This window comes from Sminthopsis crassicaudata, chromosome 2 (assembly GCF_048593235.1).
Source record: "Sminthopsis crassicaudata isolate SCR6 chromosome 2, ASM4859323v1, whole genome shotgun sequence".
NCBI classification, from domain to species: domain Eukaryota; kingdom Metazoa; phylum Chordata; class Mammalia; order Dasyuromorphia; family Dasyuridae; genus Sminthopsis; species Sminthopsis crassicaudata.
In genome coordinates, this window is record NC_133618.1 from 522,851,321 (window position 1) to 522,864,842 (window position 13,522).

General features: G+C 33.7%; 1 protein-coding gene across 1 annotated transcript in view; it reads right to left on the reverse strand.

The window, feature by feature from the left end:
• The window catches only part of CYP19A1 (cytochrome P450 family 19 subfamily A member 1), a 62,208-nt gene that overhangs the window by 13,648 nt on the left and 35,038 nt on the right, over positions 1–13,522 (reverse strand). Inside the window, exons 2-4 of the mRNA XM_074294507.1 lie at positions 9,783–9,962; positions 6,313–6,463; positions 881–1,035 (exon numbers count right to left, since the gene is read on the reverse strand). Coding sequence (XP_074150608.1) covers positions 881–1,035; positions 6,313–6,463; positions 9,783–9,927 — 451 coding nt within the window. The 5' untranslated portion in view covers positions 9,928–9,962. The remainder of the gene's footprint in view (positions 1–880; positions 1,036–6,312; positions 6,464–9,782; positions 9,963–13,522) is intronic.

Consider the following 13,522-nt stretch of genomic DNA (forward strand, 5'->3'; position numbering starts at 1 on the left):
TTAGTGAAAAGGGAGATAACCACTGGGTACAGTACACTCCAGCTATGCTTATACAACATCTGAATATGGAAATAATCATATGAGCACAAATCTACAGTCTATCCAGAACACTCTTCTGTCTTGGGCATTGAGAAATGAGTAATACAGATTCATTCCTAGCTTCTTTAATATACACTTCAAAATTAGTAATGTATCCTTAAGACATCTCAGTTTACTCTGAACCCTCATGTGGTCCCATGGCATAAGCCCTGGATTGGGAATTCCTAGGTCTGGGCTCAGGTAGCTGCACCATAGTGGAGGTTTTTGCAGGAAAGATAGTATGTTTGTGATTTCCCAGATACTAGGAACTCTTGGTGAAGAACTTTCCCAGTGCAAAGAACATTTTCACAACTTATAGTCTTAAAACATTTGCCTGGGGCATTGGGATGATCAGTGTTTTGCCCAGAATCATATGACCAAGATGCTCAGAGACAACATTTGAACCTAAAAGGAACATATCTCTTAACCTCTTTGTTTCTCAGTTTTGTCCTATGTAACATAAGGAAGTTAGATTATATCACTGTAATGTCCCTAAGCCCTGTGAATTCCTTGATGTCCCTGAATCTATCACTATTAAAAGATCTGATCAATTTGATCAAGCCTGTTATTTGGCACCACATAGAGAAAACCTTTTAGTGATAGTGTTCTAAATTGAACTAACTAAACATGCAGAGATTCTCTCTTTTTGTCCCATGAAGGAGTCATTCTGATCCAAAGAGAAGACTAAAACTCAGAAAAGGTACCTCAGTCCACAAAATTAGAGGGTTGAACAGAATTGCCAAAATTCAACCACAGAGGGAAAAAAGAAAGTAAGGATGTAAGTATAGAATAACTTGATTACCTTTTGTAAAGAAAGGTCGAATAACTTTCCAGAGATCTGGGTTATTATTAAATATGACACCATTTTCGTGCATTCCAATACACTGTAACCCAAGTTTGCTTCCAAATCTAGAAATATAGTGACTATGTTTCATTATATGGAACATACTTGAAGATCTGAAAAGATAGAAAGTATATAGAAAGTTTTTATTAGGAAATACTCTTTAACAAATATAACAATCTTATAGCTATAAACCGATATACACATATGCTTTCCATCTTTTACACAGCTGTTTAAGTGATTTTCCTTAAGCAATAAGTCTGAACATGCTACTTCCTTACTCAACAAACTCCAGTGACTTTTTATTAACTTCAGTAATAAAATTTAAACTCCTCTGTTTGCCACTTCCCAACCTAGTCTTAACCCATCTTCTCATACTTATTATACATTACTTTCTTCTTCTACTTTATGGTCCAGCCAAATTGTCTTTCTCTCTTTTACAATCAGATATAGCAATTTATTTCCCATCTCCATGACTTTTTACTGTCTGTCACCCCTATCTGGAATGGATTCCATTCTTATCTCCATATCATGGATTCCTGTTCTTCCTTCTGGGCATAGCTCAAATATTACTTTCTACATAGAGCCCTTCCTGATCCCTTCTACTTTCTAGTGACCTCTTTATCTAAGAATCCTGTGTTTAGTTAGCATGCATTTATTTAGTAAATAGTTATATGTTTACATATTACTTCCCTCTGAGAAAATAGCAATGAATACAAGAATGATTTCATTTTTAAAAAATCTGTATATCCAACAGCTAGCATGGTGTCTGGATCATAATAGATTCTTAATAAATGCTCTTGATTGATACTGGAAGTTCAGTTAGCTTTCTTTTAGGACACACCAGGAAAATGTTCTATGATGCTGGATAATCGTGAAGAGATGTTAAGAGTTGGGGAAAGAGTTTGGTGAAAAGAATAATGAAATAGAATGCAAAAGAGCCTTGAACTTATCCCAGCACATTTTATTAGACAAAAAAAGCAAACTAAACCAAACCAAAACTCTCAGAATCCTCTCTGCTATGTTCAAGATGGTGTCCTGCCCTTCCTTTATGCTTTTTGACAAATTAGAGATCTATATATTAAGACAACTCAGAATATTCTCTATCCTTTCTTATTATTTTTATTTCTTCTCATTTCTTCCTTTCATAATTGATCACTGATCCAACAATTTAAATACTCACCTCAAATAAAGACAAGAACCTAAAACTAAATTCTACCAGATTGATGGGCCTCTAACCTTTCCCACATCGTATAACCACTAACACCTATACTTACCTTCTCCCCACTCCCCCATTCCTAAATATTCTTCTATAAGAATGGAAGAGATAGTAAGCAGATGCTAGTGTGGTTAAGGCCTCATTGTCTTAATCTTTTACCAAAAGTTGTCCCCCTAATACCACTACACCACTCATAATTCCTAGTCAAATTTGGCTTCTTTTGTTCAGTTTTGAGATAGGTTTTAAAGAATGATAAAGATAGAGAGAGTAAGAGGCAGGAAGTGGGGTGGGGAGGCTTTGTCAATGTTGCAATAGTAGCCATCATATTTTAGCTTTGAAGGATAGTTGAGGAATGTTTTTCTGTTTCCTTGGCAATTTGCCATATCTGGTGGCTCACAAACTGAGCTAGAATTATATCTGGAGGATCTTTCTCATGAGCTAGGCTTGACAAGGATAAAGTGTCAAGATTCCTTTTGTGACCCATTGGTTATATTCTCCCAATGTTCAGTAGGTGGTTCATGATAGTGGTGCTCATGTCCTTTATAGCAATGAGAACTTGAATGATCACTCAGTTGTAGCAAACTAAAAGTAAAATAGCGAGGGCAATAACTCAGGTAATTTTAAAGCTAGACCCATATAGTCCCATTATTTTCCAAACCTAAAGTGCCAGCTTTTGCCAACTAGCAGTGTTTAAAGTCAATCGTCTTGCATGATGAAGAAATTGAGAATGAAAATAAAATACTATGTGCAAGAGATAGTCTAAGAAGTAAACTCTTTGAGAGTAGTATTTACTTCATTCTTTGTATTTACATCCCCTTGTCTTAATACAGTACTTAACATATAGTAATTAATAAATGCTTGTTGATTTATTGACTAATCTAAACCTCAACTTAAGTAGGGGTTGTAAGCCTTAACAATTTCATTCTATTTAATTAAGCATACTAAAATGTTTCAGTTGATAAAACATGTGAATCAATAGCAAAACAAATAAAGGAAAACAAGATTTTTTTAATGTAAGTATTGAAAACATAGGTAATTTAAAATCTAAACCAAAAATCTTTCAGAAAAAAAATTTCATCTTTAAATCAAAGCAGTCAATTCAAAAGATAATATTTTCCTTCCTTTATCACAAATAACCCAATGCATTAAACAATACAGAGTCTTGTAAAGTTTTCCCTTCTCTTTAACAAAAATGACAAAAAAATTCCATTTCATTCTAGGGTCTTCCTTCAATGTAGACAGTGCAATAAATAGCTATTTATAATAATAACCATTGTCTCAGATAGAAAAGCCAACCTCCAGGGGAGTTGGAAACCCCCAAACACAGAGATCAGAGATCCCAGATATACTTGCTATCTGCCCCAATATCTCTTATAATTAAAGCATAAATTTTCTGGCAAATTTCCTGCTATCCAAATATATATATATATATATATATATATATATATATATATATATATATATATATATATATATATATATATATATATATATATATATATATATATATATATATATATATATATATATATATATATAAATGTATATAAACTTTTGGGGGGCTCTGTAAATTTTACACTTGCTTAAACTAAATTGTTCAGTGGAACTCTTAGGGATTTGTTGATAATTTCTTTTTGTTTTGTCATCTGTATGTTTCCTTGGGTAGGTAAATTGTGCTGTTGGCTGAAAAAAATATCCAATAGAGGGAGCTAACACCTTATAAATGCTGAGCCAGAAACCAAACCTTAAAAATAAAGAACAAAGAGATTGTAGATTACAGATTCAGAATTGAAGCTCGATGTTAGAGATACTATAGTCGAGGCTCCTTATTTCACAGATAAAGAAATTGCGGCCTAGTTTAGGGAAAAAGCTTGTCCAAGATCATGAGGATTATAAGTAATGGAATGAATCCCTATTTGAGCTGAAGTCTTCTAACCTCACATCCAATGCTCAAATCAAAAAGTATGTTTTGGCTATTAAGGTGCTTTAGGATGACTATTTGTATTAAATCATATCCAAATTATCTAGTGAACATTTCTGGAAGCTCTACAACAACACTTGAAAGAAAAGAAAAGAATCCAAATAGTCAAATTCTTGTAGACTAAGTTCAAATATCTGTCTATTAACTCCCACCCCCTACCCTCGCGCCTTCCCCAGTTTTTCTCCAAACAACTAGTTCAAGGAAAATATATTAAACTATAATTCTAACATTTGGTAATCCATTTAGACTTTAAAGGTCTTATTTATTACATTTAAGCAGCTATTTATTAATTGATAGTCTTGACCTGAAGTAAGACAATTTGCAACTTAGCTGCCATGAAATTTTAAAAATGAATAAACTATATAACAAAGGAAACAAATTATATTGAAATAAAGTTATCAAAAGAGACTCCAAGTTAAGATCTTACTCTTGGAGTAGATGGTATTTAAGGTCCCTTCTAGTTTTCCATCTATCCGTCATTTTTATTTTTTATATCACATTCACTTACCAGCCCCTAGCTTCAAATTGAACCTTCCATTGAAACAAAGAAAAACAATCAAGTAAAAGTATCTGATAATAGAAATCAGGCCTGGCAATGTTCTGAAATATAATACTCTTCCCTGGTAGTTTTTCCTTCCCAACCCTCAAGGAAGGAGGAAATAAATTTCATTTCTATTTTCCATAGAACTTTCCTTGCTTTTCTTATTATCCAGGATCTTCTTCCTTTGAGTGATCTTTCCACATACACGATCATAGTCATACACACACACAAATGTTACTATGCTTCTCTAAATTCCTCATGCATAATTTCATACTATACCATAATATTAAATTATATTCATATACCATGTTTTATTTCACCATGGTTTGCCTTAGTGATAGCTCCCTACTTTGCTTCCAATTCTTTGCTACAACAAAGATTGCTTCTATGAATATTTTGGTATATATTCAATCATTTTTGTCTGATATTTTGATGGTATGTGTTGAGTATGAGGAATGTTGGATCAAAGAATATGGATAGCTTAGATAATTTGTTTGCCTAATTTTATAATGAAATCTAGAAAGGTTGGACCACTTCAATATCAGCAATATTTTACAGATAAAGAAATTGGGCCAGACAAAAGTCAAGTCATTTGCCCACTGTCACACAGCTAACAAGTACGTGAAGACAAATTTGAACCCAGGTCTTCCTGATACCAAATCTTGCTATTCTATCCACTGCATCACCCTTTTTCCTGTGTTTTTTGTTTTTGTTTTTGTTTTTGTTTTGCTGCTTTCTAGAGCATGAAATGAAATCTCAGTCTTAAACATTTGCTCTTTCCTTATTCTTAGTGGCTTAGAGCACATTTTCAAATGGCCAATCATAGAATGCAATTCTTTTGAAAACTATCCACATCCTTTGACTATTTCTACTTTGGACAGTTACAAATGTTAAAAAAATTTTCCTTATAAGTAGCCTGAAGTTTCTACTATTCCTAGTTCTGTTCTCTGGGGTCAGGAAGAACACTGTGCCTCTCTTAATGCAGCCTCAAATCATATTAATTTATTTTAGCCTCTGAAACACAACCAAAAGAAGACCATTTAGAAAGGCAATTTGGACAGTTCTGTCTATTAAAACTTTTTTTCCTCAATAATTTATTTTTTTCCTAGATTTATTCAGAAATTGATTTCTTCTACCCATCATTTGGACCATGTGCAATCTTGTTTTCCACATAAACAACTTAAGCAATAAAATGCAACTGACTTGTTTTTCTGTGATCAGTCCTTTTGGCAGAACAGAATAGTACAGAATTGGAAATACATTAAGCTACTCCCTCAAGCAAACTGGACCAGCCAGAGTTGTTTTTGTTATAATACAACAATACAGTTAATTCAGCTTTTAAAAGTGTCTTTTAAAACCCTCATTAATATTTGTATTATATATCTACAAATCCTCTGTCAAGATTTTTTTAGAGAACTACTCAACTTACCAATTCTTTTGCCTATGAAGGTCTTGACTGGAGCAAAATCTAAATTATTTAGTCTGTACTGTTGAATTTTTTCAGGTAAACTGTTCACCTATGCACCTTACTTTACTTGTGATTACACAGGCATTGAAAAATCTTGAGATAATGAAATAACTATTATTCTTAATAAAAGCACAAATTAGAACATTGTAATGTTATTTCTTAAAATATCAAAAAAAATACTTACTTGCTTATAATGAGTGTCTCTTCTCCACAGATCCATACTCTCATAAATTCGCCATACATCTTGTTGTAATAGTTACAGGCACTGCCAATTCCCATCCACAAGAATCTACCATGTGAAAGGAGGGGTCCAATTCCCATACAATAACCAGGACCTAGAAAAAATATTCAAAATATAATCACCATCTTAGCCTGCATTAAAAATCAGATGCGGTTTTTATTATGCAAATATTTTACTTCTTAATTCTAATGCAAATTCTTGAATTCCCATGAAAATAATTTAAGCAATATTACTTTAAAGAATTTCCTCCTTTCATAACTAAGAGATAATTAAGTAGATGAAGCAGTTCAGTTTAGTATCAGTCGTACCAAAGCCTAAATGAACTAGAGGTTTGTGTCAAATGTTGATTTCTCATTCTAAATAATTTTGTCTTTTATCTGGTCAGGTAGCAAACACAAAAATCTTAGTGAAAGATTAAAAAAAAATTTTAATTATTTCATAATACATAAGATCTCGCTTTTATATTAAAAAAGGTGACTGAATCAAGATTAGTCTGAATGGTTATCTTGGAGGAACCATTTTATAGATTATTAAACTGACAGATCAGATAAGTAATACAACTTTCTAATGATAATGTCTATCAAAGCATATAATTTCACTTTTAAATACTACTTCATTGGAAAAGGAAAATCTTAGGCTAAACGAAGTAAGATTAAGAATTAAATGATTATCTAATGCTTGATTAATGCCAATATTAATGTCAGCCAATCTGTATAATCTGGGTACAACAGTCCATCCTTCCTTTTCCCTCAAGAACAAATATTTTGGTTGAATGAATTCAAATAAGTGACTCAGTTCTCTAAATTGAATTAATGACTTCACAGTACTTATACAAATATATGTAGATATGCAAAGGCATTTAATTCATCAAACTATGAAAAAAATTCATGTACTGCTCATCTCAAAGCACCAAAAGAGGTAATCTGCTCATCTCAAAGTACCAAAAAAGGTAATCTGAATTTAACTAGCTGTAGAGTATTAATATTTTAAATTTTGAGATAGTTTCATGATTTTATTATAAAATATAAAATTTTTAATTTGAAAAAGTTTTGTGATTTTATTATAAAATATTCTTTCTAATTTTCTTCTTTTTAATCTCAGAATTAATGATGTTAATGATGTTACATCCTTACATCCTAGAACAAGTGGACTTGAGCTTTATAGAATTAAATGTACAATCATAAAATCAAAATTTTGAAGCTAGATGACTATTTAGTTCTCTTTATGTAGTAAATGAGGAAACAGAAGATCTTTCAGTTTAATTTCCCTGCCCAAGGTCAAACATGTAGCTGGTGGCAGATCTGATATTAGAATCCAGGTTGTTTGATTCTAATTTTGGTGTTCCTTTTTTTTTTCTTTCTAATTTTGGTCTTCCTTCCTTCCTTCCTTCCTTCCTTCCTTCCTTCCTTCCTTCCTTCCTTCCTTCCTTCCTTCCTTCCTTCCTTCCTTCCTTCCTTCCTTCCTTCCTTCCTTCCTTCCTTCCTTCCTCCCTCTCTCTCCTTTCTTTCTCTTTTCATGTTTAAACAATCTTAATAATATAAACTTTTAAGCTTTGTTCTAAATTATCTTGTGATAGGGTTCTCTAGTTCTAAATTCACTACATAATTATCAATATTTAGTTTTACAGACAGCCTCCCTCTTACTTCCTAAGAAGATGGCTGTAATTTTATATCAGATGAAAAACAAGGAAATAAAATGATAATTTTATATATGTACATATACATACATATAATAATTTTTTTAATTTTTAAATTAAGAAAACAATATATGATTGTTTCCTATAGAAGTTTTCTTTTCTTTTAAATAGCACAGATCTTTGAAGTTAGTAACCAACATTTATATTTAAACCATCCCACACAGTTCTAGCAAAGAATTGACCAATCATTTTTCATTAATTTTTCAGATGGGTAATTAGTTTGTAACATGAACAATAAAAAATTCCAAAGGCATTTTTATAATTAGATTTATGCATATGTCCTAAGAGATTAGATTTCCATGTATTTACTCTTTAGGGAGCCTATTTTAGATACATGGTACTAAACATCTGGATGAAAACAAAAATCCATTCAAATACCTGGATATTTTAATCTATATGATTGATGGAGATATGGAAAAATGATTAAAATCTTAAATTTTTTGCTTTTCATACTATTTGGCATTGTGTCAAGATAACCTTAATAATATACTTAGAAAAATTACTTAAATTTTTTAATGGAGATACATAGCTAATAAAAACCATACTTTGATTCAGCAAACCAAATAAAGCACAAGGAATTCATAGACTGTGAAACTAAAAATTATAATGAAGTTTAATTTGCTCATAGTTTTACAGAAATATAAGACAGCTGATTAAGATTTTTTTCATCATTTTTATGATTAATTTTATGTCAACTAATCAAATTGTGCTCTTGTTAAAATCAGCTGTTACACCAGTGCAAGTACATAATTATTTAGCTACTCTGCCAAAACTAGGCTTTTGTTTTACCTTAACTTACCTAGTTATCTTGACTCTGCAGACCAGATTTTCAAAAGCTTAATAAACCTGATTATGAAACACAATTATGCGCAATACTTGACACAAGTTTTGAGAGTCCTAACATGAGAAATTTTAGCTGAAAACCAAAGACATAAATTACTCACAGGTAATCATCTGAGCAATTCCCAAAACAAGTTTTGTAGGGCTTGTTACTTGCAAAATGAGGAAAATCATCTCAATTTCCTAGTTTTCTCCTCCTATGAATTTCATTGTGATGGTTTATAGAAGAATTTAAGGTGGAAAATTAAATGAATGTAGATGCTTCCCTCCCTTCTCTACCACAGTGCCCATCCAGCCTTGACCACTATGCTTGACTTTCTTGAGAAAGAAAAAAAAGGGGAGAAACTATAGGGTAGAGGGAAAGGAGGGGAGGGAGGCTGGAGACAAAATGGGAGGGGAAATTGAAAGAACTGCTGAAGGCTGTCCCGAGTGCCTAGAAAACTAGTGCCTAGTGCCTAGAAAAAGTGGAATGAAATGAAAGCCTGTGATTAAAAAAAAAGAATTGAAATTAAGTCTCTTAACATCCCCTCAACTCTACCTCATTTCAAACCTCAGTTTAAAATACTCTTGCTGAGTATATCTTAGGAAATAAAGTATAGAACTGAGGCATTTTTATAGATAGTTTTAAAGAGTTAAATAAACTTTAAGTGTCCTGGTAAGTGATTTAAAAACAAAATTTTGGCTTGGAGTATCTAGAAAACTACTTCAGTTCTACAGTTCACTAGTAGAACCCTGGTTATAGGTATCACATTATGCTAGTGGCCTTTTATTGTGCCTTTATGTGAATGTGCAAAATTTTCTTTTTCTCAAGTGCCTGAAAGCCCAAATAAATTTTCTGCTAAGTTACAAAAATAAATACTTTCCAACTCTATTTTACCTGGTATTAAGGAAGTATCTTCGTAACTCCAAATCAAGAGGAGAAAGCAGGTAATGAGGAGGATTGGCATAGTAGCAGCTGGCATTGCCTCAGGTACCATGCCTGTGAAGTTGTAATGCACTGGGTTGAGAATTTCCAGGATCATCTTGATCTTTCTTCAAGGGAATACAGTTTAAACACCTACAGAATGGTAGAAATAATGGATTCGTCCAATATAACTTTTAAGCTGCAACTTATATCCCTCCCTGCAAAGTATCTTATCGTATAGATATCCCCCCACCAAATGCAAGCTTTGATTTATAATATGATTGGACATTTAGAGAAGACACATTTATGGTTACAAGTCAAAACAAGAGAATAGAAGATAGACTCCTTGACTTGAAATAATTTCTGACCTTGGTAGTTGCTCTCAGGTTCTTTAAGACACTTGACCTGATAAGATTTGGATATCTTTAAAATTGCCCTTGAGTTAGAAAAGTGACGTATGTGCACACCAGCTAGGGCACCAAATTTCTAATCAAAATAAAAGAAGTTTATTCCAGAGACTGAATCATCACATAAGCTGAAGTTCCTATTCCTATTGAAATCTGCCTTTCAAAACAAAAATCAAACCCTTTCCCCCAGCCCCTTGTCCAAACTCAGGTCTATAAACTGTGAGCTTCCAAGATAAGATATTGCTTCTCAGGGTGCTGAAGGGTTTTTTTCAGGGTACTCAGTTTATTTAATTTAAACTCAATTCTATAGTTCTCACTCAGAAAAATCTCTTAAACAATACCAATGGGAGCCACTAGTAGGCCTAAAACATAGATTAAAGAAATTTTTTTAAAAGGGAGAAACAAAAGAGGGGGGGGGAGTAGAAGAGAGGGATGAGAAAAGGCTGATTATATTCTAGAAAATGGTAGATGGCCAATAATATGCCCCTCAATGAAATTGATGGTGCATGCCTTCTCTACTATAGCAATCACATTTTATTTTTACTTTCTGGTTATCCCGTGTTATTTATCAGTATACTACTCAATCTGTATTTTCAATAGAGATTTATGCCATCTGTGCTATGAGAATATAATGTTACAGGTCTAGGTCTAAGAGGCTCAGCTGCTCAGATAGATCTGTGTACTGAGGAAAGATACAAAATTAAGATCTGTAGCTTTTCTAAAATGGCATATGTCATATTCCATGATATTTAGCCTCATTTAGGAATTGTCTCAGCTTGGGTAATTAAAAGTAACTTTAGAGTAGAGTTAGGTAATGTCTATGAAATATCAAAAATATTGATGAAATCTCAATTATCTATGAGCTGTAAACCATCCTGATTGCTTAAAATATAAAGATTTTAAAAATCAATCTGTTTTTCATTCATTCATTCTATGAACATGTATTTTGTACTTATTATGAACAAGGCACTGTGATGTACTTTATTCTAGGCTCACAGGCAGTGCTGGAAAGGATCTTAGACATCTGATCTAGGCTCTTCATTTTACAAAGAAGATTCTAAGATCCAGAGAGGTTAAGATCATGCAGTTGGCAGAGTTGGCATTCAAACTCATGCCATTTAACTTTAAATCCAGCATAATTTTCATAGTACAAGGCAGGATACTTTTTTTTCTCCCACTGAGACCTCACTGAAGTTCATCACAGTTACATGGTATGCTGCTGTTGTTCAGGCCTTTCAACCATGTATGACTTTTTATAACTGCAGTTGGGATTTTCTTTGCAAAGATAGTGGAATGCTTATTTAATTAAGGTTTAGTTTTTGTGGTTGTTTTCTTTTGTTTTTATGTTTTAATTTCCAAGGTGAAATTGTAGCTGATTTGGAATAATTTCTTTATGGCACTATGATGGTATGGCTTTTGTTGATATCTCTTTTAAAATGGATTAAAATGCAACAAGTTGGGAGAGGGAAGACAAACAGGGGGCTAGGAACAATAGTGTTAGGTTCCTACTTGTGTCATTGACATCATACAAATTTCAATTTTAGTTCCAGGAAGAGAGATAGGTACAAGTGGATTTTTTCCTCCTTTCCTGTAATATTTCTATATTCTGTCTCACTTCATCAAGGTGTCTGTTTGGTGTCAGTCTTAAAGGCAGGATTATGAGGGAATATGTGGGTTTTTTGACATCTCTCTAATCCAAATTTTTCTCTTTTCAACTTTCTGATTACTGTTGAATACACCATCCATCCAACTAGTCACTCAGAATTGGTGTTATGCTAGGCTCCTCATGCAAACTCACCATCCAATCTATTGCCAAATCTTTTTAGCTTTATTTTCACAGTAACTCTTTCTCTGACATTGCCACCTCCCCGGTAAGGTCCTCATTGGCTCATGCCTAAGAAATTTCAGTAGACTTCTAGTTAGTTTCTCTCCCCTCAAGTTTCTTTGCTTCTCTAATTCATTCTCCTATTCAACTGCCAAAGGGACTTTCCTAAAAGTCAGGTCTGACCATGTCAACCTCAGTAAATGCTATTAGCTCTCTATTATCTCTAGAATAAAATATAAAATCCTGAGGGGCATTTAAAGCCCCTCACAATCTGGTGCCTTCTTCCTATGTTTTAAATCTTTTTACACTTTTCTCCTTTCCAATAGAGTATGCTCCAACTTGTCTATGCCAGTTTATTTGCTGTTCCTCACCTGTAACATCCCATCTTCCACTTCTGTGCATTTTTACCGGTTCTCTGCCATAACTGGAATGCTCTCCATCCTTATTCCCAACTCAGCTTCTCCAACTAGCTCATAAGTCAGCTTGAAACCCACCTTCTGTGGGAAGCCTTTATTTCTAGTCTATATTCATACTCCCAGTCTACCTGAAGAACATCTTCCATTTACACTGTAAATGTATATACATGGTGGTTTACATGTTGTATCCATTAGAATGTGAGCTCCTTGAAAACAAGATCTGGAGGGTCTGGTGTCTGTGCTGTCGGGATGAGTCCATGCGGAGCTCCGGCTCTGTAGCGCAGCCCCTGATCTGCACTCTCACGGTGGCAGGAAAGAAACTGTGGCCTGCCCTCCGCTGCTCCTGGGGCTTAGATCTAGAAGAGACCCTAGGGCCTGGCAAGCCTTCAGTTTACTAATGGGCCATTATGCTTTCGGTCCAGGACCATCCTCCCAGCTAATTAAATGATAGAGATACAATTCACATCCAGGTCCTTCATATTCAGCATGTTTTTCATTGTGACTTGGAGTCTTTCGATTGCAACCAAGTTCAGAGCTCTTTCTCCAGCTTTACTTAGCATCACAAGATTTAGAGCTGGAAGAACCCCAAAGCACATTGAATAGTCCCTCTCCCACCCTATTGCTTTGCAGATATGGAAACTGAGGTCTAAGGGGTTTAGCAATTTGCATAATCAGCGCTGCTGTTAAATGTGTTTCATCTCATCACAATGAATTGTGATGTTCTTCCTTCAAAAGCTGAAGAAAGTGACAAAGGGAACCATAATCCTGACCCTGGTTCTGACCAGAAAGAAGAACTGGCAACCTTGTGATGTTTCAAAATCTGGAAACAACAGGAACTTTGAGGACAAGCAAACTACTCCACTAGAGTATTTATGAAAGAGGAGAGAAAAGTCATAATGATATTTGACTTCTATCCTAGGTTTGGAGAAAACAGATTTTAAATGGTTCAGAAAAAAAAAAAAAAGATTCAATGGTTAATGTTTTGAAAAGGAAATTGCCTAAAGGGGGTTGGGACGTTCTCAAGAAAGAAATGAAGTTACACAGAGACAGGATTCAGATAAGGAG